Below are 25,896 nucleotides of genomic sequence, written 5' to 3' on the forward strand. Positions count from 1 at the left end.
AATCAATTTTGTTGCTTAGAGCTCAGGCGGTTTGATTCTATGATATTACTTTCTCCATCATCCCCATTTGTCTGTGCAATTGTTCTCTGCTGACAGATGGGCTTTAGCAGAGGCGTGTGTTTAAAACAGATGAAATTCATTGCTGTTGCTTAAAAAATGTGAGTTTTTTTGAGAAAACATTTATTTGTTTAACAGGAAGTTGGTTTGTCTTTTTGTTATCATTCCAAAGCTGAATGGAACTTCATTTGTCAGCGCACCTGGGAAATACAAAATCATCTATGTGATTTGATTTTATGATGATGCTTCCTTAACATATGTGAAGTGCGTGTACTTAATTTCTGTTCTTTCAAAGAAGAAACTGCAGGACTGATGAAGCATTGCTTCCTGGTTTTGTGTCCTGTGGCTGATTTGACATGAAATCTTCAGGACACTTTGCTGCAGTCACAGCTTTGATTTGAGCTCATTCTCTTCAGAGTTTCTTGGCAAGATATGAACTTGCAGCCCAGCCTGGTCTTCCATGTGATCACTTCCAGGATGTCTGTCCTCTCCTGTAGGAACACAGTTGTCTTTGAGCCTGCTGCTGTTCTGTCAGATTTGGCTGATGTGGCTATTGACTGAAGTAGCCTGAAGAGGGGGAAGGGTGAGGAGGGATGCAGATGGTGTGATTGTGTAAGCCTATTTTCCTATTAAACAAAAGAATACGCTTTTGTTCAGGATCAAACTTGTTCTCATGTATTCATCTCCTACATGTTTGTGCAAGTACAATGGCTGGGTTCCCTCCAACCTTGCCCTCCCCCTCTCCCTGTGCAGCCCTGAGTGGGGGAATGGGCCTGACCCCTGCATGCATTTGTGTCTTCCATACAACAGATCCCACATGGTTTGTCCAAGACAGCCTTTTTTGGACATCTCTGCCACATCAGGCTGCTCAATTCACTGTAGGGGGAAGAATATCTTCAACTCTTGTCTGCTGTGCTTGGCCAGAGGCACAGTATGTTTATGTCACTGGAGTTTTGCAGCACTGTTGGAAGTATTAAAGTTATCCAGATCGTATCAGGAGCAGCCTTTAATGGGCTGGAACAGCAGGAACATCCAATGTGTTTGCTTCCTGCCCACCAACAGTGAGAGCATCTAACAGGTGTTGTCTGTACACTGCTGCTTCATCTAAATGAGAATTAAACAAAGTGAGGCTCGAATGCAAAAGAAGACCACAAAAGTATCCTGGTCATTCCAGAAGCATTGCAGATTTTCAGCTGTCAGGGACTGTCTTTTTATAAATGATACAGAGGCAAAGCACTAGAATCACCCACTGCAAAACGTACAGACGGGCCCTGTGAGAGTGGAGCTGACTCTTGTAGCATCTGGCAAATCTACAGCAGCCTTGCTATAGATGCCTGCCAAGCTGCTACTGGTGGGTCTTCCTCCTTATTCTCATCCTTATCAGGATAGTGCCCCTAGAAAACCAGTTGCAGGCCTTGGCTCCCTCATGATTTACGAAGACTCACCAGGCTTGGAAAACATTGACACAATCTAAGACTGAAGCTTGAGCCAAGGGGCCAGATTTTCACTACAGCACATTATTACAGTTTCTCTAGTTTCAGTGAAGTTCTGGTGAATGACTGTGTCAAGCTGGAGGAGCTCTCGTCTGTCTGATCGTCACTTTCTACCATCTGCAGACCTTCCCTCATCTGCTCAGGGATCATCTCTGGCATGTTCCCTGGGATTCACGACTGGCTAGACTGAGGAATGATGCTTTCCAGGAGTATTTTTCTCATCTACAGCTTTCTAGCTTATTTCATTTTAAAGGCCAACTGGCTCCACTACACACTACAGCAAAGGGAACTGCAGCAAAAGAGAGGCAGTGGGAAGGTGCTCAGCCACATTTCAAGGCCATCGTTTAATGGATGTTCTGGTTTTGAAATTGAAGCTGTAGGGGTATTGATCCTCTACAAAGCTCTAGAGGTAAAATGTAAATAAATTGTCTAAAAAAAAAAAAAAGAGTGAGGCTGGTGAGAAGTAGTAATGACTAGAGAGAAATTGCAATATTAAAACTTAATTATTCCTTGGGCTTTAAATCTCACGTGGTCTGACACCTATTGGTATTACTTACTTGGTGAAGCACGGCTGAGTAGAAACGTAAAATGCGAAGTGGAGCTGAAAACATAATTTTCAATTTCATGCTAAGCCTTTTTTTGTGTTAATTTGCTCTTTTAATATAATCCTGACACTTGAATATTCAAAATGGCTACATCAGCTGTTTGGGAAAGACAGGAAGGTATTCACTGTTACAGAAGAGTGGCTGAAGGGTAAGAGATGAATGATTTTGTGCCAGAGGAGTGAGGAAGATGTAAGCAGAAGCTCACGTCTGTACTGAATTCAGACACAAAGTTCAGCTGTGCCCTTTAGGGCAGCTGGAAGTGACTGGAAATTTGCTCCATGGTTTGGGCTGCTGCCTAAATAGATGGTTCTGCCTTTGAGCTTTTAATTTTTTTCTCTCTCTTTCCTTTTGCCAGAGCAAGTGTTTACATAACTGTCTGATATTCCAGATCAGAGGGTTTATCCACCTGAAAATAACCTGGCTAAATGAAATACTAGATTTTGCACACTTTGGTTTTCTGAGGCAGACCATCTCAAGGCTATTTAAATGCAGGTGGCTGAAGACAAAAGGAAGAATGAATAGGAAGAGGTGGTAGAAAGGATGTAGCAGCTTGAACATCTGTAATTGTGGGATCACACGGGTATTCCTGTTAAATACCCTGAAAAGAAAATGTTTCCTTGCAGGAACTTTATAACTAAAGTGTTGCTGTTTTTAAAAGTACTTGCATAGTATAAAAGGGAATTTTTGTTGTTATGTTACTATATTTGTTTTTCAAATTACATGACTGTATTGTGAGAAGTCATTACGCAAAAAAACTGTTTACAGGCTTCAAATGTTTTTTGTCATCTTTCATGCTTCTTCAGAATATAAGTGTCTGCATCTAAATCCAACTTTCAGTATGAAAGAGGCGAATTCCAGAAACACATGCAGAGAGACCGAAGGCATAAAACCAACCCCAAACCTCAAGTCAGCTCAGTTCCAAAGTACAGTAGATGGAAGTATTTAAAAATATACATTCCACTATATTCATTGCTACTCAAGATTCTTTCTGCATTCTTGATCATATGACTAAACTGCTTCTAAGTCGGGTGGTACAGATGGTGTGGTATTTCAGATTATTCTAATTCCAAACAGCTAAATGCACAGTCTTTTTTAATAACAAGCTTATGCTGAATTTTGAAACAATTACATTTTTGTAACATTACAAAACAAGTTACTCTTTACAGAGGAATGTCCTTGGGATTTTCAGGATTTGCATTCCTTTGAGAAATTGAAGAAGTCATGACTTACTGCTGCATTGTTCATCCCACATGCTAAATGTCATTCTCTAAGTGTGCATGCAGCATAAAATCTCATCTGTAGCACAGGATAGCTTAGAATAGCCAAGCATTTTTGTCTGGTTGCATTGTTACTGCATATTCCCAATTTGACAAAGGAAGCCAACATTGCTGATTTATTGCCCATTTTGAACAATGTTGGATACCAGGATTTATAGTTGAATCCAAGCTAGCCAGTCTTTATAAGGTGCCAAAAATGTGCTTAATTCATTGTCACCCTCAAAACAGTGTTGTCATGGTTCTGTAGCTGTTTGCACACTGGGAACCGAGTTGATAGACACTGGGCCTTGTGCCTTTACATTGTGTGGGTGGACGTAAAAGTCCTCGTCCTTGAACATATGAGCTCCTCTTCATTGATTTGCTCAGCACAGCATAGCGGGTGTTTTTGTTCTTCCCATTCCTTCTGTAGAGACTTCAGCACTAGGCTTACATTCAGTGCTCAGACACTCAGGGTATCAGTTCTGTTCAGGCATCTGGGGAATGAACAGTTTTGGTGCCCACAGACGAGAAGCCTTGGTTCAGAGCCTCCTGTTGACTCTGTCTTGGTATTCAGGGGTCCTCGCTGCCTGGAGACAAAGCCCAGGTTGGCAGGGGAGGTGACAGTGAGCTCTGGCTGCAGGAAGGAAAAAACTGATGAGGGCCAATAGCCGAAAGAGTGAGAACTGCTGTATAGACATTGGAAATGCTGCTGGATGGAGGCATCACCTTCCCTGCTTTTTGTGATAGACAGTGTCACTGACTGGTGTCATTAATTGGGACTCACCTGGCTGCTTCTCACTTTTTTGTAAGTGTCAATTTAGCAGGATTAACCTGAGCCTTAGCGTGTTCTTGATGTAGTTTTGAATTGTGTTTATGTGGTGACACTTCTTATGCACGTTTTCCAAGCTTTCTGCATGTCTAGTTCATAATCCAGAGGGGAATATAACTATGAATACTGAAAGCTGACTTTGCAGAAAGCATGTTTCTTTTATCAGAGTTATGTTCCACTGATGCCAACATACCAAACTGTTAAAAACGCACCCTATTTAGTGACAGCAAAGTGATGTCCCAGCAAGCCTTTCTCTGGTAAGTATAATCTGTGTTTTTATTGTGAATAATTTCCCAAAATATTTTGGCAGTCTGCGTGGGGACACTGCTAAGCGACACTGACACACTTTTCCTGTTTGGAGTTGTCTTGTTCCTGTACAGTACATTTAGTCTAATCATCATATCCTGACAAAGCATGGCATGAATGTGAAACTGAGACAGAAATTATTTGGGTTATGAAAATGAACAGTCTTCTCAGCCAGAGATTTCCGGATGCTGATTATTTTCCACAAAATGTCTTTTATCATAGGGAAAACTGATGAAAATTTGTGTTTCAGTTGTAGGCACTAAACAGATATAATGGAGAGCTGATATATTAAGCCGGATTAAAATATTTTCTTATTTTTTAACTCCTGCAGTGGTCTGAAATTACTGGAAGAGCAAAGGTTTGGGAAAACCTTCAAAGCAAAACTATACAGTGAAAATTCATGTTCTTTGTATTTCTGAACTTTCCCGTGTTTAGTGAGAAGATAGGCAAGGAAATCTAGGTTTCTCTAAGAGGTGTAAGATTACAAAAAGTCACAGCAGTTGAATGACAGTGCTTTGGCAAGTTTTTATTAATTTGGGAGATGGTAAGAAGGTTTTACAACCAAATATTTCTGTAAGTGGATTGAATGGTAGCTGACCTTCTGTCCTTTTGGGTTGACCCACAACTTTTACCAATCCTGTGTGATGTATCCATCCAGTCCTGCAGACACGGAGCCAGTTTAAGGTTCTTTTGCCAGATGAAGTGTTAGTCACTCTGCTTCCCCTTGTGGGCACGTGCTCAGCTTTCCCAACAGCTGCTGGTGTGGGGCAGTTGCACATCTCTGTGGGGAGAAGCTGCCTGGAAATTATCATAGTAGTGGTGCAAGTATGACTTTTCTGAGGCATCTACACTGGAAGTATGTTTGTTACCTGTGGAAGTAGGGAGGGGGTGTTTGTTGGTGGAGACAGGCTGGGCCCTGTTAAGCTGTGCTCCTCCAGCAGCAGCTTCTGATGGAGTGAAGGTCAAGGTGATGCCTCTGCTGCTGTTCTCACCTCAGTGTGGGTCTCTGCTTGGTGTGAATGCACAAGATACAGGCAAGGAAAGGGAATAGATGGTGGCTTTGAGACAGGTTTTGCTTCCACAAGCACCCAAGGGGGCTGTTGTGAGCTGCCAGGAGGACTTTGTGCATGAGTTGCTCCCTGTGGAGCTCACATTACTGTTGCATGGGTTGTGAGCTGGGGCATGTTACAACCCCTCACTGCCTCCTCCTATAAAGTTTTCATGTCAGCTACTACTAAGCTCCAGCAGTCAGAGCTGTTAGGTCACTGCCAGCACGGGGTGACAAATAATTAAATGTTGTCTTTTTTTTTTCATTTACTTGTTCAAGTCCTCTGATATTTGAATGAGGTTAGTATGGCTATAGTTGGCCTTCTAGCAGAAGCTGAGAACTACCAGCTACACAGGACTAGGATGCAAGAGAGTATAATGTGGTGTGTAGGAGGAGGTATTTGATGAAAGGTACCTTTTGAGTTGTACTGGTGCTTAGGAACTGCTGCTTGAATGCATCACTCACTAACTGTAAGATTTTTTTCACTGTTGTTCCATCCTATGTCCATGCAAAGCTATTTGGCAAAGTGATATATCATATAATTAATTTATGTGGTAATGTCTGTGTATGACCAAAGACCTAATATTTTAAGATACAGTTTCAAAGCAAAGTACTTACTGATCAGATCCCAGAGTAAGGACACGGGTGTGTGTATCAAGATACTCATAATGCTGCATTTTACTCCTCTGAATTACTGATCTATCTATTAGCAGCCTATTTATGTTACAGTTTGGGGCACATGAGGAAGAATGTCAGTGGCTTGCCAAGTGAGTCAATTCAGTGTTTATAATTTCTTGGTGATCTGCCAGCTAAATGTCTGTCCAAGTTTAGTTTCTCATGTGATCAGGAAGTGATACAGGAGGATGCACTGAGGACTTCCCCGGCCGTCTCCCCTCAGCACCCTGACAGGAATGTGGCAATTGTCTTGTGCTTTAAAGAGGAAATTTTCAAAGGCATGCAGAACTAAATCTCATGTAGAAATCACTGAGATTCCCTCTGTCTGATGTTTTCCCTTTTCATTTCCTTTCAAGCTCAAATAATCACCTTTTTAAAAGCAACTACCCAATCCCTGAGCATGTGTCCTCTTAGGAAAGCTTGCTTACCTGATAACATTTACTCCCTGTTGCTTCCCTGTGTGTATTTTAGTGTCACTATTTAATTTTCCCTGGGATTATTAGTGTGGAATAAAGTATTGAACTTGCTTCAATGGGCTGAATTGGCATCATACCTTTGAAACAATCTATGAGTGCTTCTGCAATACTGGAAATGGCAAACATCAACTTAAATATAATTATTGCTTAAAGTTTCAGATTCCTTTTACATGGTTTGGAAAGAAGTAAGGGGGATCATTCAAGTTGATCTCATGGGGAGATTCCTGGGAATTGTTGTGCATCTTCCTGCAAATGTGACATGAGGGGCTTGGAGGCTTATGTTTATTCTTTAATTTTCAAAGATTAAAATTAGGTGCAATGAGTTGTTTTTTTCATGCTCAAGTGTGTACATATACCCATGTGGGACCAGCAACCAGAAAATAATATTTTCATACAGTAACTTAATGGTCATGTGGTTTTGAAAAATCAACTTTTTATGGTTTTTTATTTTTTTGAAAGAAAATTTTCACATAACATCAATGTGGCTTCATCTGCATTTAATACATGCAGAAAACACTTGACATGGGGTTTGCATTGTAAATAATGTAAGGACTTAATTCACTTCTCAAATGCAGTTGGATGGTAAATTTTAAGGGTTTTTTTCCTAGACTTCTCTTTTTATTTCCTTCTATTGTGAAGGAAATGTTTCTCATCTTCTTTCAGAAATGATATTTGGAATGAGACAGTGTGTCTGGGGTAGAAGTTCTTTAAAAGGAAGAATGTGGACTTGTGACTTACAAAGTAAAGATTTTTTTTGCAGGACATCAATGCCCATCTGCTGTTTGGTACCTTATGACAACCAACTGTCACCTAGGCTCTTCAGCCTCTTGAGAGTCTGGAGATTTTTTGCTTCTTCAAACACTTCATCACTCTGTCAGTAAATAAACAGAGTGGGTCTACTTGGCTATATTTGAGCATTCCTGGACTTGGCACTTGTTTTGCTAAAAGACAGAAATATGTCTGCTGGTGCAGATACTTTATTTGATCCCATGTCAATCACCAATTTGAGTTTATAGGATTTTGTCTTCATTTTTATTCCTTTAGTACTTTTAGAGGTCCTTGGTTTACCTTTGCACTCTAGGTGAGCACTAAAATGTGAATGAATCTAACTTATCCAGGTTGCAAAGAATCTTTCCTGGGTGCTTTTTTACCATGTTCATCTGTGGAAGCAAAGAAACAATACATTTGAAAATCATGTATTTTGCTTAATGTGTCTTACTGTGTTCCAACCCTTCTCATTAGATGAATGCTAAAATATAGAAACTGTTGATTAGCCTGCTGCCCATTAGCATGAGGAACATCCCCATTAGAAACATCTGCCAAAGAACTGAATCTTCACTTGTCCTTCGATGGCTCCTCTTCCTCATTCCCTCTCTTTTTATTTTTTTTTAGCTCCTTTATTAAAAAAACCCTAAAGATGAATTTTGGGTTTTTTTGGTTTTTTTTTTTTTCCTTTTATTTAAGGCCAGGGTAAGTTAAAAAGAAACATTTAAATTTTGCAGCCATTTGCTGTTGGCTGCATTTGTTTTAATAAGGGCAGAGAAGCTGAAGCCTCTGTCGCCAGGGCCCAAGGAAGAGAACGCCTGGAAATAAAAGGAGATTGTGACACTGCATGTTTCTGAGGCCGTGAAACAAAAGCTTAAGTGAAAGTGAAGCTACTGCTGAACATAAAGTTTATCACTGTTGCTGGGGAATAGTGTCTGCCTGCTTCAGGCCCGCTGTGAACTTGGCCAGACAAAATAGGTGGAAGGGCAGAAGGTGGGGAATGTCTGCATCCTATTATGAATTGGAGGAAATGACTGTCTGCGCTCCGTGCGCTGGTGGGCTCCGCATCCTGCTGGCAGGCTGGTGAGCACTGTGGGACACTGAACCAGGAGTGGGGAACTGTCAGCTCTGGGGTTTAAAATAACTACTAGGGATGAGAAGAAGCTCCTTAAAAACATACCGTGGGTTTTCTGTTGGCTTTCTTAAACTAACTGGAAACTTTCTGCTTTTTTTTCCAGGGGCATTTTTTCTTGGAAAACATTGCTGCTAAAAAGCTCCAAACAGGAGGAGTAAATCCAGTCAGCTTGTCAGACCGCTGGCTCAGTGTAACGGTGCTTTCATGAGGTAACGTTGGGCCAAAGTCAACTTTTCTTTTCTCCTTTGTAAACCTGCAGCCAAGCAATGGGCCAGAAAATCTCAGGGAGCATAAAGTCTGTGGATGTGAGGGAGCCCCCTTATAGACCTGTCAAACGAGAGCTGAGAGGCCCGGATTTTTGCAAGCCAGCGCGCCTGGACATGCTGTTGGATATGCCCCCTGCCAAGCTGGAGGTCCAGTACAAACACGCTTGGAACAACGAAGATCGCTCCTTAAATATATTTGTAAAGGAAGACGATAAACTGACTTTTCACAGACACCCGGTTGCCCAAAGCACGGATTGTATCCGGGGCAAGGTCGGCTACACGAGGGGCCTCCATGTCTGGCAGATCCACTGGCCCACGAGGCAGCGGGGAACTCATGCCGTGGTGGGCGTCTCCACGGCCGAAGCCCCGCTGCACTCGGTGGGATACACGTCCTTGGTCGGTAGCAACAGTGAGTCATGGGGCTGGGATCTGGGGCGCAACAAACTCTACCACAACTGCAAAAACCAGCCTGGCGTCACGTATCCTGTCTTTTTGGAACCAGATGAGTCTTTTGTACTCCCAGACTCGTTACTGGTGGTTTTGGATATGGATGAAGGGACGCTTAGCTTCATGGTGGATGGACAGTATCTTGGAGTGGCCTTCAGGGGACTAAAAGGGAAAAAACTTTACCCCATAGTCAGTGCAGTTTGGGGGCACTGTGAAATTACAATGAGATACATCAATGGACTTGACCGTAAGTGTTACAGAATTTCTTCATTACACTTTCAACTTTTCTCTTGTAGGAGTTTTTCTTTTATCCTGTTGCTGTGGACAGTGTGTTGGGGGGAGCGGACTGTTCACTCTGAGTAGACTGCATCCTGTCTGACTGCTCAAAACTAATATATCTCAGTTGTGGCTTGTAATGATGGTGTGGATTGTATCTGCTTGCCTTTTTGGCAAGCAGAGTGGCAAGAAATCTGTGTCCAAGGAAAGTGAACAGGCTGAGAAAAAGATACTGAGAAACTTCCTGGGTATATTTAACAGTAACACTCTTGTTTACTGGAGGATATGTTTTAAATCTGTGGTTTCCAAATAGGATTTGTGGATCCTGTAAAAATTTCCTGTAGTAGTGGAAACTCTTACATGCTGTTCATAAACATACTTGAATGCTGGCAGTAGGCTTGCTTTCTGTAGTTGCCTTCCCAGGACCCTCAGAAGCAGCTGTGGATCCCCAAGAATCTGGGAGCTCAGGTCAAATACCGCTTTCAGCAGTTTTTCTGAAAGAGAGCTCTGTTCCTTAGTTCATTTCAGGAGGTGCTCTCTCAGGGTATTTTCTTCTCCAACAATCCGTGTTTTTGGATAAGCAAGCATGAGCTATTTCTGATCTAAAAGGGTAATATGAAATTAAATTGATACGTAGTAAGGAGCAGCATGTTGCTGCTGTGACCTTGGAGTAGTGACCTGCCAGAAGATGAGTTGGAGAACTGGATCTTGTCCAGTTCTTGTCCCTGCTCAGGAAGACGAGTGCTCTGCCAGGGCCAAATGCAGCACAGTGTGCGCTCGGGCAAGCCCAGTTATTTACCATCAGCATCTTGGCTGCTGGGTGTTGGGGAATGGAAGGCTGGACAAGGTATTAAGTGGAACTTTGTTCTTGTTTAAGATTGTATTATATGAGTTGTAGGAGGTACTACAAATATAAATATGTAGATTTACAAAAAATGGGCAAAATTTTAATGTTTTTTGGCTTTTTGAACGGGACTTGGTTTTGTAAAAAGAGAATGTACCTGCCTTTCAATTAGTGATTTCTAAAAGAATTCACTAGTCTTTTCAGTAAGGATGGAGTGGTCTAATTTTTTTTTTTGGTCAAAAATTAATTCTCTGCTCATTAGTCTTACATCTGACATACCAAGTATAAACATAATTAAATAATTTGACCCTGCTAAAGATTATCTTTTCATAAACATCTGTACCATGCACTGGGGGAAAGACTTTTTATCCACAGAAGCCCTGCAGGTTATTACAGCTAGATGTTAAATGGCAGCTTCCCAAGTGCTTTCATACAGGGGAATATCCGAGGATTGTAAGTATTTTGCAATTACTCAGACATTGCAGTGTGACGTGCTGACAATCTTTTCTTTGGATGGTGGGGGAGAGAGACTTTTTTGCAAGCTGAATATTTGTTTGCAAAAGCAGTTTTTATAATACTGTGAATATCTGCCAAACTAAGCAAAGTACAGCTCAGCTTGGTCCACCACGTCCACACAGGATTCTGCATTCCTTTTGTAGCCTTCATAGGGCTGCTCAAGGGAGTTTTAGAAAGATGAAGACACAGGAGGAAGATGTGAACGAGTTTGGTAGAAATTATAAAATAAAAGGGGCGAAGTAGAGAAGGGATAGCTGTGGTCTGTGTGATGACAGAGAGAAAGATTCCCATCTGATTTCTTGTCGGATAATTTTGTTGGAAGAGGCGGGATAGCTTCCTAAACTATCCCTGAGAAAGTCAAAGTCTCTATTTTTTTTAAACACATCAAGTCCAACGCTTCATTTTTTTTTGAATTTTTTTTTAAATCCAGTCTCCAGAAAAATCCAGTCCGGGTTTTCCCCCATTCCACACTCCGGGAAGTCCAGTCCAGGTTTTCCCCCATTTTTGGCAGAAATCCATAAAACGTGAACCCATGGATTAAAGTAAACTTGTAAACACAACTTTTATGTAGGCCTGAGTGTTAATCTGATCACGTGAAAAGGAAGTTTAAAGCCACTTTGCCATAGGGCATTTTGACATCCTGGAATCACATCATTTGTTGTCACCTGTTCACTGATCCATTACTGTCCTGCAACAAAAACAACATTCAAGAAACTAAATTAGCTTGTTTAGCTGGTGCTCCAAAGCAAACACTGTCTCTTCTCTGATGAAGGTGTTTCTATCCAGCCTGCCCTTGTGTAACCATGAGTTTAGTCATGGTACTCTTCATGTTTGCTCTCATTGCACTTTTAATTACAGGTTTTTAGAATTTCTTGTTCTTGTGAAAATTGGAGTAGATATTGAAGAACATTTGTGTTCACAAATTTAAATACATTTGAAAATATTTTTGTGTGAGGGAGTTGTTATTGTTTGATTCCTTTTTAACCTTACCAATTATCTTTTTTCAATCTTTCCCTGCCCCCCTCTTCCCTGGAAGTATCTCACAGCTCTGAGTGCAGCTTTTAGCAGATCTGGCCATAGGGTCTTAGCTGTTTTTGGAACTGCTGTCAAGCAGTGCCTTGTAACTTGCTAGTTAGTGATTGATTGTTGCTGCTCAGAATGCATACCACAGCTTGTGATGGCTGTTTGTGAGGTGTGTCCTACAGAGCAAATGGAGACCTCAACGGCAGGGATTTTTAGTGTTTTCAATACTTGCCGCTTAAATAGAAGACCTCTGAATACTTTAAAGGCCCATGTATTTCAGTTGCCTGGCAAAGAGTGAAAGGCTTGCAGGAATGGAAGAGTGAAAGGCTCAAATGATGGGCTTGTGCAGCTGCAATGAACTCAAACATATGTCATAGTGGTAGAGAGATGATGCAGACTTTGAAGTGTCTTAATTACTGCATAGATGGCAGATTCACAGAAGGATAAGGCTGCAGGTCAAAGATCAAGAATCTGTGTGCCCTCTGATCTCTGGATATTGCTCCTAGAATAATGCTGTAGTTAAAATAAATTGTAGTTCTTCCAGCTGCATCTGATACCCAGAGTATTCTGCCTCAGAAACTACTTTGAGCATCACATGATGATGTTCTGTGACTCTCACAAGATGGTTTTTTTGCTCACATTTGAGTGACTTGGAGTTGCACATATTTGACAGGGTTTGGGAGGGAAGGCAGGGGGACAGGATGGAGAATGCTCATCATAAGCACATTGAGTTCTTCCCAGGACAAACTTCTTTGATCAAATGCTATCAGTATTTACCACACTGTGTGTAAGTTGGACAGAATTTTAAATCAGCCTTCTGACTCACTGCCTCTTGCAATAATTAAAACCCCAAATAACATAAATGCAATATATGCTATTTTTGTTATTTTTCCTATCAGGGTATGCGCTTGTTTACAAAAAGCTGGTTAATTTATATCTCGTGTCTGATGAGGAGTCCTGAAGACTATTTATAGACTGAAACAGAGAAATAGCAAAACACTTCTTTGTAAATGTACTTTGCAGATCATGACTGAACCATTAGTACTTGTGTGTTTAAACAAAGTGTTGGGAGGACAATCAATAAAATTGTACTGTGGTGGAAAACTTGGGCACTGAGTAGGTGAGCTGAACTCATTGCAGTTCTTGCATTAAGCCTTGCATAGCCCTTACACAATTTTGAAAATAACTGTTGAGCTCAGAGAGCTGGAAGCATTTGTCTTGGAAGAGAGGACTTTACTTACAAGTGTAATTTATGGAAAACATTTGTCTGTACCTGTTCATATTTTAACCTACAGATCCTTCTTTGCAGTATTTGGCCCTCGCGGGTGAGGGTCCCTGGGCTCTCTGTCTGGTTACTGACCACTGCCCTGCAACACATCCCCTGTCTTTAACACCTCTATTTACATCCCTAATGAAACAGAAGTATTATTCAAAGAATGTGCTTCGAACTTACCTGCCATGAGTGAACAGGTGGACTAAAGGGATCATCCAAACAGAAATCTGGGCTCCTGTTTTCCTGTGCCAGCAGCCTGCTCGCTGTGCCTGCAGGTGAGCTGGTGCAAGCGTAAAGCTGAGGATGTTTGGAGAACATTGGCTCAGTTTTGGGGAGTTGTAACTGTTCCTTGTAGAGGCCCAGGAACAGTGGGAAGGAGGAGGGAGCTCGAGGCACATTCTCTCTGTTTGCTGATGCAGCTACAAAAGTTTTGGCACGTGGGGTCTGTTCACACCTTTTGCTCTCAGCTGTGCAGAACAACACAGTGTAACCACTGAATCTCTCTCAGGCCTTAGGCTGATGTGTCTAGAATTTTGAAATAAGGTTGATGTTTCTAAGCCAAAACGACAACTTTGGAGCTATGGAGCTAAGCACAACTTCTTTCCTCTATCCTACTGTTCTCAGTTTATTTTAATTTGCATTGATCTGTGTCTAACATACCACAATTGCTAATTATAAATATGCACTCTTCCCCTTGGAGGCCTTTTTGCCATAAAGAAATCTAAGTCTAAATTGTGGAATTGTTAACTGCCAGGAGAAATATATAATCTCTCTTCAGACTCTGGGTTTTCCCCCAAATGGTTTTCAATTAAAATTTTCAAATGGATTTTTTTTTTGTTTATCTAAACCTGTTTTATGCTGTTTATATACTACATGTCTCTGGAGGTTGCAACAGAAATAATGTACTCTGAAAATCCAGTATTGCTAAACCTTAGAAAGGGTTTTCCCTACAGACATGCAGTCAGAGGATGAAGCAGCAGTAATTAAGCAGCTAATGTTGTGAAGAAGCAATCTTCAGCTTTTGAGATGATTTAACAGGAACCAGCATTTTCAGTTCCTGCTTCAGGAGTCAAATAGGTATTGTTGGGGGGTTTTTGTCTTCTTCCACATGCACCTCCCTTCCCAGGTTTAAATGCATTTTTTTGTCCTTTAATCCTAATTTGTTGACACTTTCTAATTAATTCTCAGCCTTTTCTCAGCAGGTTGAAACCACTGTATTGTCAGCAGAATATGCCACTCAGTTAATTGGCTTTTTGCCCCAGCCACCCCCTGCCCCTTCTTGGTGGTCTCTGCATTATATCTTTCTCCCAGATACTCTTCTTTTGTTCAGTCCTCCCGTTTCTTTCTTCCCGTCTCCAGCTGAGTTTCTCTTCTTTTGTCTTACTGTGCTCTAATTAATAATATATTCTTAGCAATCTTGTTTTCCTTTTTCTTGTCCCAAACTTCAGGGCAGTTTTTATTACTGATAGCTGTAGAATATCAGGTGCAGTGTCATTCTTCCAGAGGAAGGACATTTCAGATTTAAGACTATGACTTTAGCTGTAATGATGAATGGGCTTTGCAATAGTCTTTTTGTAAGCTCCTACGCTTCTTGTAACATTAGCCTGAACTTGTTTTATACAACTTGGGCCTGTTCAGACATCTAGTGATAGAGCTTTCTCAGACAATCTAAGACACACATTAGCTTTACAGATAACAGGGTTTTTTCCTTTTTGTTTTTTGGGGATTCTTTTTTTCCCTTTTTTTTTTTCTTTTTTTTTTCTTCTTACAGTCTTTTCTAGTTTGTGCATTAGCAGGGAATCCAGTTTTCATTGGCTTAACACTTAAGAGGTGCTGGCATATTTTATTTTAAGTTCAGTAGTTCTTAAGGCTAAGAACAAGCATCAGTAGTCCACAGCTGTGTTGTGGTTAATTTGAATTTTGACATACCTGTGCTTTTTATTCCTGCTCTGGTTCATAAAGGTGCCATGGCAACCACCAAATCTACAGTTTCAAGGAAAAAATGCCTGTTAGTGTGTTCTGATCATGTTTCTACTGATTTCCCATGTATCCTGTTTTCAAGAAATAAGAAGCTTTGAAGAGCAATGACTACACCTCTGTTCTCAAAATTGAAGTGAATGCTGTAATCTAAAGTTACACTTTGAATATCATACTTATTACACTAAAATAGTAGTTAGAAACCTGATAACTGTGCTTAATTCTTTTATAAATTTGCACAAGCTGCAATGCTGGAATTGCTCGGCAATGTGAAATAATTCACACAGGTTTGTATTAGAAGTAGAAATTTGTAGAGGGCTTTTTATTTTTTTGGATTTGCTCCATCTGTATTGCTGTTGGGAATTGTAGAGCATAAATCCAAGCTTCAGTGCAAATAATAATGGTTCTGTCATTCAGTGATATATTTATTTTCTTTCCAAAAATGCATGTGTTTTGTCCATTTTGACTGTTTTCGTACAAGTTTCCTCATAAGTTATATTCCTCCTTAAGATCCTACTTTATTTGTCTCTGTAGCCATGGAAGTGTCTTTCCTTCTCCAGTCATAAGCTCTTTCTGCAGATGGCCTCTTTCTCTTCCTCTGAATCCAGTGTAGCTCCTCTACGAGGAGAGGCAGATAAGCCACCTGATTTCTAGTTTGAGGTCAGAGCAAATTCCACTTTAAAAAAGAGTATATTGTGGTGACTGGCAATTCATACACCAGTCTTCATATTATGGCAAAATCCATATGTTTACAGTAAATTGACAGGCAATGGGCCTGAAAAGGAGCACATCCAGAAATGCTGTTGTGTTCTGCATCTTGAAGCTAAAAAAATCTTGAAGCTAAAAAAATCTGCTTCCTCCTCCCTGTGTTTTCAGCAAGCTTGACAGCTACACCATATTTGACCGAGACAAAGTGATTAATTTCTTTTAGATCCTGTTGCTTTTCCTCATTTCTTGTAGTGTTTATCTTTTATATTTCGGCATTCTCTTAAGTGTAGAGCCTGTAATTGCTCTCAAAAATACATTTCTCTGTCCATCAAAACAAAACAGACTATGGGGTTATATTAGTACCCTGTTCACATGTTCAAAATTGAAATGCTTTATGCTTCTGAAAATGCCTCATTTCCAAGTGTACATATTATATAAAATATGCTGTTTGGGGAGACTTTTAAGAAGACCTTTATAAAGGTTAAAATCATTTTTAAAGGCTTAGGAATTTGGTTTCTTTAAGCACTTAATGATTTTTTTAAACAGCAAATTTTAGTTTCAAATCTAGCCATAAGTATTATGAAAACAATTTATTCTCACTGAACAAAGAACTTCTGCCCAGTAAGTTGGCTCTGGTGAAATGTATCATCCAGCCAAGGGCACCATAATGAAACCTGGTGCTCAAACAAGTGCAACCCAACATGTTTGGGGTTCGTGTGCTTTGCAACAGCTTCTCTTCCAACCTCACTTTGTTGGCCTTTATATTCTTTATAGTATTAACTGCCAATGCGCGCAGGATCACTCTCAGGAGAAAAGGCAACACAGAAAGAACCGTGTCTTGCCAATACCATCCAAGGAGTCTTTCTGCTGTGCCTTTTGCAACTGGACTTGTCTATCTCACATTGGCCTCTTCAGCCACCAGGGCACTTGTAGCAAATGTGGGCAGAGCCCTTCCCAACTCTTCGTTCACAAAGCCTGGCCATGATGATGATGAACTGCCACCCCACTGAATTAGCTTGTGCACTGAAAAATTTGTAATGTTTTGACACTGCTGATGTCAAAGGCTGCCACTTTTTCTGAAATCTGCAGTGAGTGAATTGGGTCAGATTGGAGTGGAACATGTGCCTTGGCTTCTGAAGAAATGCCGGTTAATTCTGTAGTTCATACTGGGTTTCGTTGCACTGGAAGGTCTCCCCATCCACGGGTGTGGACTCACTGTATCTTTGTTATTTTAACTAAGGCAATTGCTTTAATGTGCTGTGTTGCAGCCATGACTCCATCCCTGCTCCATGCATGCTCGCCATATGTGTAAACAATTTGCTGATTTTACTGGTATGACCTGTTGGCCTCTGCCTGTATAAACAAATGAAGGGCAAAGTTCAGAGAGATCAGAGGGGAAACTTTAAACATCCTGCAAAATCTGCAGTCCATTAAGTGTACGTTAGTGTTTGGTTACAACCAATCCTTTTGTACTTCTGAGTAATTTGTTCGTGACACGTTTGGGAAAGCAGGGACAGCTTCACCTGGTGCAGGGAGACTTCAGGGAACATAACTGCACTGGGCTCATGCTAGAAAAGTAGCTTCAGTGGTATTTTCTTGACTTGGGAAGGGAACGCTAACACATGCTTTACATTTCATTTGGATTTAGATTCAAAAATTAAAGTTGTGGGGACATTGGCAAAAGGGCTGTAGTGTGCAAAGGATGAACAATATCATGAGAGACTCACAGCCCATAGGCAACAGAATGAAATGTTTGGCAAGGGAGGAGGGAAAATAAGAGATAAAGTTAGAAGTGCCAGTGTGATCTAGGATGATGTATTTGAAAGAGCAAATGTGAAGAAGGCTGTAGTGCTTAAAAGCAAGACAGAAGCAGAGAATTCTAGTAAGAGGGTTAAAAATGAAAAGATGCTGAGATTTTGACAGAGGGGAATAAGCCTTGATGTTGTAAGCCGTGTAGAACATGGAAAAGAAAGGTCAGAACTACCCCAGCTCCTGAATGACCAAACATCCCTACTTTACTTTCATCACCAGTTTTTCTGGCAGGAGCACAGAGGAGCTCTGATACCAACCTCCAGCTGTATGGTAAGGGACGAAAATTTACCTGGCTCCTCCTGGTGTTAAGCCCAGCTATGCTGGGCTTTCGTGACTGCTGCTTGTAACTGCTTATGTTTGTAAGTCAAACTAAGAGCCTGTGTAAGTCAGAGCCTGGCAAATGTTCTCCGTGTTTTCAGTATGAACTTTATAGGAACCACTGTGATGCTACTGGCATCTCCCATGATTTTTTGTCATTTGTGACTTTGCAACTGGAGCACTCAATTTCAGTAGAAATGAGTGAACTGTTAATATTTCTGAGGCCAAGAGGCTGAATTAACCCTGAAGATTTTTCTGACTGAAATATTCTTAATTTTTGATGGACTTTTATGTTTCTAAAATTCTTCTTTTTTCTCAGTTTTCTGAAGACTTACCATAAATTCAAATCTGTTACTGCTACATAACAGATCTCTTGTCCTCTAAAATAATTTTATTAACTCTCAACTATAACTGATCATCAGTGAGACATCTAAGGCATTCTATAATTTCATTTCAAGAATAAAGCAGAAACTAAATCATCTGTGATGTAAATGTTTTCAGAATCCTGCATGTACTTGAAATACTGGAGTTACAGTCCTTTAGCATCATCCTGAGCAACATCTGTGATATGAAACTCTGATAACATTTCCAAAATGCAACTCTGTTAAAGGGGCAGCATGAACAATGTTAGCATCTGTATGCAAACCGCAGCTTCCTGAGAATGCAGTTTTTTCCCTAAATCACTTATGCAGAGGAACTTCCAGACTTCCTCTGGCCCATTTTTTCCAAACACCTTTAATACATAATGCATATGTAAGTTATAATGTTAAAATGTTGATGAAAACAAGTTTATCTTTAGAACAGAATAGAGACAGAACAAAACTAGACAGTTAAGACTTCGTACCAAAGGGTGTTATGCCTTCAGCAGCTTCCCTGGCCATGGAGCCGCAGCAGTTCTGTGCTTCTGCTTCTTACCCAGGCACTGCTGCTCTGGTTCTTGAGATGCCCCAGGTCCTGGCCAGGGGTGCACGTGAGGTGCTGCACACATGGGTAGTTAGTGGGTGAAAGTAGAACTTGGCTAGGAATTGATTATTTCCAGAACTGTCTAAAAAATCGTGCTTTGGGCTCTGGGTGTATGTCCCCTGAGAAACACTGCTCTGCGGTGTTTGGCTGTTGTCATTAGAGGTTCTCTGTAGGGGGAGCAGCCCATCATTTCATGCCACTTTTAGAGCCAGAGAGAAGCCATCACGCTGCTGTGGTTTCTCAGCAACCCACTTGAACGTCCTGGTCAGCAAATCCCACAGCTCCCACCAATTCCTCATCAGGCTCCTCGGCTGAAACCACCATCTGCTTTCTGTTCCCCAGATTTCTGTGTTGATAGAAACTTCCTTAAAATGCAAATGTCAGGAAACATTTTGTGTATGAAATGTGAGTAAGCGTAAAATCCAAGGGCCACTTTTACCATGGTGTGCTAAATCCCTTATTCCACATTATTCTGAATTATTGTCATGTTGGTTTAACAGAAATTCACTTTAATTTACCTGTTTACTTTATGAGATATCTTAACAAACTGTTGCAGTAAGCATCTTATGTTAAATAGGGAAAAGATTTGCCTTGCTAGGTAGAAAATAACAAAACACTGGTAACAAAGTCAGTTTTTCTGCATATGTTCCGAAAAGCACAACTTACTTGCAAATGTAAATATTCAGAACTCAACAGGAGCTCTACATTAAGTGGTACATATGTGTATTTTATATTCACAGACCCTAACTGAGGCACAGATACCGTTCTCATTTTAAGGATATTTGGCAATGTTATGAAGATTAAGTCCTTTGCAGGTGAAGGAAGACTACTAATTGAAAAAAAAAAGTGCTAATAATCATCAGACAGGAAGGAGTTGAGCTAGCATTTTGTACAATTATTTCTTTTCCCATTGTTAACAATTACTTGCAATAACAAATGTAATTTTTTTGTTATTTTTGCCTATTGTATGTTTAGTCTCCCTTATAAACAGGATAAACTGTAGATCCAAAACCCCATCAATTTTAACATCTTCTAGGTATGTTCTCTCCTCAGTGTACAACTGCCTTCCCAGTGATAATTTTTTAAAAAGAGATTTGGCTTTTACACTAGAGCTTTTGGCTAACTCCACATAATCAGTTTTTGAAGTAATGCAGGAAAGTAGGTGTTTGGTAGGAACTGCTCTTAGGGCAGGTGAAAATGGCAATACAATGTTCTTTCTACTTGGGAAGTTGCTCAGTAATAAGAAAAGAAGAAAAGCACATTTATATAACTAATACAAGAACACATATCAGGTATAAAAAAACTTTGGTTTTCATGCTTTTGGGATTAAGATTTTGAGCCAAAAAGGCAGATGGTAAATCCATTTCCCAATGCTAATCAGATCCTCTGTGGAGCTCAGTAATGCTGTGTGCTTCTCTGAAATGCACAGGCTGCTGGTAAATGGTATCTCCTTGTACAAGAAAGTCTTCTTTGTTGAGTTAGCTGGAGATGGAGTGTCTCCTCTTAGTAAGCAGGTATGGGCAATACTGTTGCTGTACTTTCTTTGCAGTATTATAAAACACTGGTTTTTCAGGAGTTGGGGAAGAAGAGTGCTGTGGGGTCCTTCTCTGAGTGGATGGCTGTAAGCCATCTTTTCCTCATTCTTTTTTGTTCTTTAGTCTGCAAATGATACTGTCTCTATTCCTCCACATTCGAAAAATGGGCCCTGTTTAGCTGATTCTGCCAGCTGTTTTCCAGAAACAGTATTTTAAAATAGTCTTTTGAGGTAAAAAGTGAGAAATTGGGGTAAGCCAAGTGCAATTGTGCAAAGCTGTCTAGATGTGTCTTGAACACAACTAAATTTTAATTCACTCCCTGAATTTACTCAAATTCTTGTGTTTTTTAAAAAAGAACAATTTTCTTTGGCTGTCAAGAAGTCGTTAGTTTTGTTTAATGTTGAAGATCACAGTAAAACTGATTCAGTTGTAGAGCACTCCTTTAACTTTGCAGAGTAAGAAGCTGCCAAAGAGGTGGGTTTTCATGTGGTAGGTGGGGGAGGCATTGACTAAAGGCCCTTCTGGATCTTCTTGCTGCCAGTGCTTAGAAGGACCTGTTTTGCTTCTGTTTCTCTGTCAAAGTTGGTCTTACTCACAGGGTTTCTTAAGGGCTCTTTGGCTTGGTTTGACAGCTTGTTACTCTGCTCTACCTGGAGTGCAGTAAATGGGTAAGCAAGTTGAGCCTTTTCACATAAGGGCTGATGTTCATTATTACATGACACTTCTAAAGAATGAAGTGTTCTGGATTAAGCAGGATTAGACCTGTAATTTTTTAGATTTTTATATGGTTTTTAGGTAATAACTTCCACACTTGGCTGCATTATAATTTTACAAATAAATTTTTGCAGACAGAGCCAAACTGTCCATGTCCCATATGGACCATCCAAGGTGATTTAATATATATATTTAATTCTTATTAATTTTAGGGCCTTTCTTGAAATTCTCATAGAACGCATTCAGCTATTTCTGAAAAAGTGAAACCAGCTCCTTCATTAAACACATAATTGTGTGGTGCAGGCAGCAGTCTCTGAGGATGTTTCTACTCTCTTTGCTAGGTAATTGTAGTAGGGAATTCAGTGCCCTCTGGGGTACATCTCCTGCCATCAGTCTCCAGTTGTTTCCTGCCTCACAGGGAAAACGGGGAACAGTAAATGATTTCTGGTTTTAATTAGGCTGACAAAGATGTGTGCCCTGGGGTACGTTAGAAGGTGTAGTCATTAAGTGTAGTGTCTCTATAGGCATTTCCTGCATGTCCCTTAGAGCTGTGTGTGTCCTGGGATTTGCTGTTCAGCAGCTGTGAGGGACTGTCTGCGTCTCCTTTTGACTGGTGGGAGACCAGGGATTTGTTTATTGCCTGTTTGCTGCTGGAGTTTGTACTCAAACGACAGTTTGAACAAAATAACTGGCAGCAAGGGTGGTCTTCATGGTTGCTTATTTAGACTCTTCATATAGAGGGATGTGTTTCAGACTTGCAATTTAAGTTCAGTTCCCCTTTAGTAATGAGAGTCTGAAACTAGAACTTCCACCACAGGAATGGTGACTCTGCAGCATTTTTGTGTACAGGCTACAGAAATTCTTGTGTGGCTCCTATTGAGGCCTCAGACCTATTTTGGCAGTGCTTTCCGATTTATCTAGATGTTCCAGCTGAGAAAACACAAGTATATTTTCAGTTATCTAGTCAACTTTATGTACAATAGATTCCATTTACAGAGGGCAACTCGTCTAGGTTTTGCTTCTCATTGATCCAGGCTGGAGATCTAGTGTTCAGATAAAGATTAAATTAAAATTTAACAAGAATTTGGGCTTCTGCTATTAAAAACTGTATTAAAGAATAGAATGATTAGACAGGCGAATATACATGATGATTATTTCATGGAAGGGAGTGTAATGCTTTTCAGTTCTCTAAATGTGGTAAAACGTGGCAGTAAGGGCAATCCAAGAGGTTTTGGAATTTCACATATTTCGGAGAACCTGATGAGAGCATCCCTTCTGGGAAACCTGTGTGTTGTTAAAGTTGGGCAATTCTTTAGGGAACCTTTCTTAAAAACAGGCACCAAAAGATGGAAGCAAATGATCAGGTTCTAAGTTGGGAGGAGATAATTTAGTGGGATCTCTGCTGGGATCTACTCTGCTCAGTACGGTAACAGTGATCTGGAAATCAAGGTGAAGTAGTTTACACAAAATCTTTCAAGGTAGATTTATCTAAATTGCACTCCTAGAAGAGTCCTGCAGTACTTAACTCAGTGATGTGCCCAGTAATATGCAGCAGAGGACAGGGTGAGGGGAACAAATCTGCCTGTGTGTGGTGCGTGAGGAGTTCTGCACACAATGAACTGTTTCCATCTGGAAAGAGATCCTGGAGACATTGTACATAATATTATGAAAATGTCAGTAATGACTGATCCATTACTATTATATTATCCAAGAGTGAATGTGATGTTGTGAATTGGAACACAGCAGGAAACCCAGTGATGTTATTGTGGACAGCTTGTGTCTTGAGTACTGCGTGCTCTTGCTGTCCATCGCTGTCCCCTTCTCCCCAGATGTAAAAACATGGAAATAAATACTAAACTAAATAAATACTAAAACTTAATAGGCCGAATAGGAAGAAAAGTATGGCTTCTGCACAAGGAAAGAGTAAATAAACCTGGATCTGACCCATATCCCACCTAGTTCAGTATCCAGTCTTCAACAGCAACAATTACTGGCTGGCTGCAGGAGAATATGGGAACTGGGTAAGCTTACAGTGATCCCTGTTCTTTTCCCGATTCCTATGAAGCTTATTTCATCTGGGTGATCCCTTAGCCCTAATCATCTGGATTTCATACTTAGCCAGATGTATATGTGTTTAGTAACCCTTAATAGTTAGTTTCCTAAACTCTCTGGTCTCCTTTTGTGGAGCTGTGTAAGCTTTTTGCATCCAGAGCACGTTGTGGCAGCTTACATATGTGTTATGTGACAAAACACCTCTCTTGGTTTGCTTTGGCTTAACTCTTCAGCCTGAAAAAGAAGTAACTGCAGAAAATATATACAAAAAAAAAGTCTATGCATTCATAAATGCCACAGAAGAAGTGACTATGGAAGGTCCTGTGTCAAAATCTGATGACTGAGGTGTTCCCGTGAAATATCAGGTGCCTTATTAAAAAAAAAGAAAATTAAAAAAATTCAGGCATTGAAAAAATCAGTCCTATAAATTATTGCAGTGAAATTATGTGAAAATCAAAAGTATAAATGGGTTTGAAAAGGAATGAAATATATTCTTAAAGGATCTACCGATATTGGTTCACTGTGGCTGTCCAGTTACATCCTTTAGCACAGGAAATGCCATAAAATGGAAAACAAAATAGTGCTAGATAAAATATCATAAAATTATCTGCTCATTAAAAAAAGTTGAAATTTTATATGATACTTCCTTGTATATTAAAATAAATACAAGATCTAACGATCTGCTTATTAAAATGCTAAAAGGTAACAGAAGTGAATCTGTGATATATGCATATGATCTAAGACAGGAGAGACAGGGTAACTTGATATTTAGTAAAATGTCAAGTATTTTTGAAGAGCACTAAAGCTGCTACAGGACTTGCAGCAGGGATTACAGGTTTGTCTGGTCATGTAAGGTGAATTTCATTTCCACTTCACCTCTCTGAATAAGATGAAAATAAAGTATGGAAATACTACTGTTAAAATTATTTGATATTCTGTTTCTCACATGTGTTTTCTATTACCAACTAAATGCTTAAAATAGTTCCAGGAGACTGAAAACAAGTTTTTGTCAGACACAGTTTATAAAATAGTTTCAACCACTTAAAATGGAAACAGCTTAAAATGGATTATTATAGGTAAGCCTAAAAACTGCCCTCAATAAAGATTAGACCTAGGCAGAATTCCTGCTGTTGCTTGATAGTGGAGTTAATTCCACCTTTTTTCTTGGGCTGAATATGGGCATCTGTTCATATTTAGGTAACCTTTAGACCTAAAAGGAAACCGTGCATGTTATTTGCAGGTATCCTTATGACCACTCACCAATTGCTCATTCAGAACTGGTCGTCACAAACACATAGTAAATGTAAAACCTTCCCTGCTGAGGAAAGGCAGCAGATCCTTTGCCCTCTCTCTCTCTAGAAAGTAGATGTAGCCCAACCTGTGAGGAAGGAAAATGTTCTACTTAGAATGAAGTACCTTATTAGGTCTAGACTAAAAATCCAGCTGTTAGCTCAAACCCATCATTAGTGCTGCAGGATAGCAAAGGAAGCAAAGGCTGCCACCTGACTAATTTTATGTTGACTTCAGTAGACACAACTTTGAGTTGTGCTAGCACTGATTAAATAAGTGGTGTGGTATCTGAAACAGGAACTGTATTCAAAAAATAAGTAAAAACTGATATTGCTGGAATTGCTGCTATGTATCCTTGAGATGGCTCACTTTGAGTTTTGTCTAACTTATGGCAAATTTGCCCTTTATGGTTTGCTTCCACTCTGTATATGTGGGTTGATTCTTTTTAAAGATTGTGCATTTATATCTTAAACATTTGGTGACTGACACAAGTCTGCTCTGCCTTGTTTCTGATTACATGTGGAGATTGATGCTCCATAATATGTCCCTAAGGCATGATGCAGCACGTGACAAAAGCTGCATTTTGCCTCACATTGTTGCATGCTGTTACTCCTAGTGTTGGTGCAAGTTCACTCCCAGTGGATTGGTTGGAACATAATTGCTGCTGAATCTGAAGGCAAGGAGTAGAACATCAGGCTGCCTTACTGGCAGTTGGTGAAGTTGGTGTGACTCTTGCAAATCCTCACCTCCACCAAAACATGGCTAACAAACACAGCACTGGAATAGTGTCCCAGTGGAGCTGTCTGGTAGCAGCACTTTGCTATCTAAGGAAGATGGATTATAAGAAAAAAACATTAATTTTTAACTTCTCTCTTTTTTAACCCTGAGAAGTTTATTGGAAAAGATATTGAGTTTTTAGAAAAATTAGTTACGGATATTTTGAATCACTGAACAAGTGGGGAGTAGTTAATTTGCAGATTGATTTATCTGCCAGCAGGCTTAATCTATTTGACATGCATTGATCCAGTCCATTAAAGAAGGTCACTTTCTCATTATTGCCTGAGTTGGAGCTTAAGATCCCAAACTGCCCAACTTTAGCAAGGTCTCATATTAAGTAACCGAGTCTTCTCCCAGCTCAGAATGACACCACCTTGTTTCTTCCATGGTTTGTCCTTCGATAGCACCAGATGTACAACAAGCTTATGTTTTCAGCAAACCTCCTGGGCCTGTTTATTGT

At 40.2% G+C, this 25,896-nt stretch overlaps 1 protein-coding gene across 6 annotated transcripts in view; it reads left to right on the forward strand.

Moving 5' to 3' along the window:
• SPSB4 (splA/ryanodine receptor domain and SOCS box containing 4) overlaps positions 1–25,896 on the forward strand; it is a 159,460-nt gene that overhangs the window by 90,420 nt on the left and 43,144 nt on the right. For all 6 annotated transcript variants that reach the window (XM_027686192.1, XM_027686195.1, XM_027686193.1 and 3 more), the window contains one exon: positions 8,749–9,605. In XM_027686192.1, coding sequence (XP_027541993.1) covers positions 8,912–9,605 — 694 coding nt within the window. In that variant the 5' untranslated portion in view covers positions 8,749–8,911. The remainder of the gene's footprint in view (positions 1–8,748; positions 9,606–25,896) is intronic.

Source organism: Neopelma chrysocephalum, unplaced genomic scaffold, assembly GCF_003984885.1.
Source record: "Neopelma chrysocephalum unplaced genomic scaffold, ASM398488v2 Primary Assembly neopelma1_70, whole genome shotgun sequence".
Taxonomy (NCBI): Eukaryota; Metazoa; Chordata; class Aves; order Passeriformes; family Pipridae; genus Neopelma; species Neopelma chrysocephalum.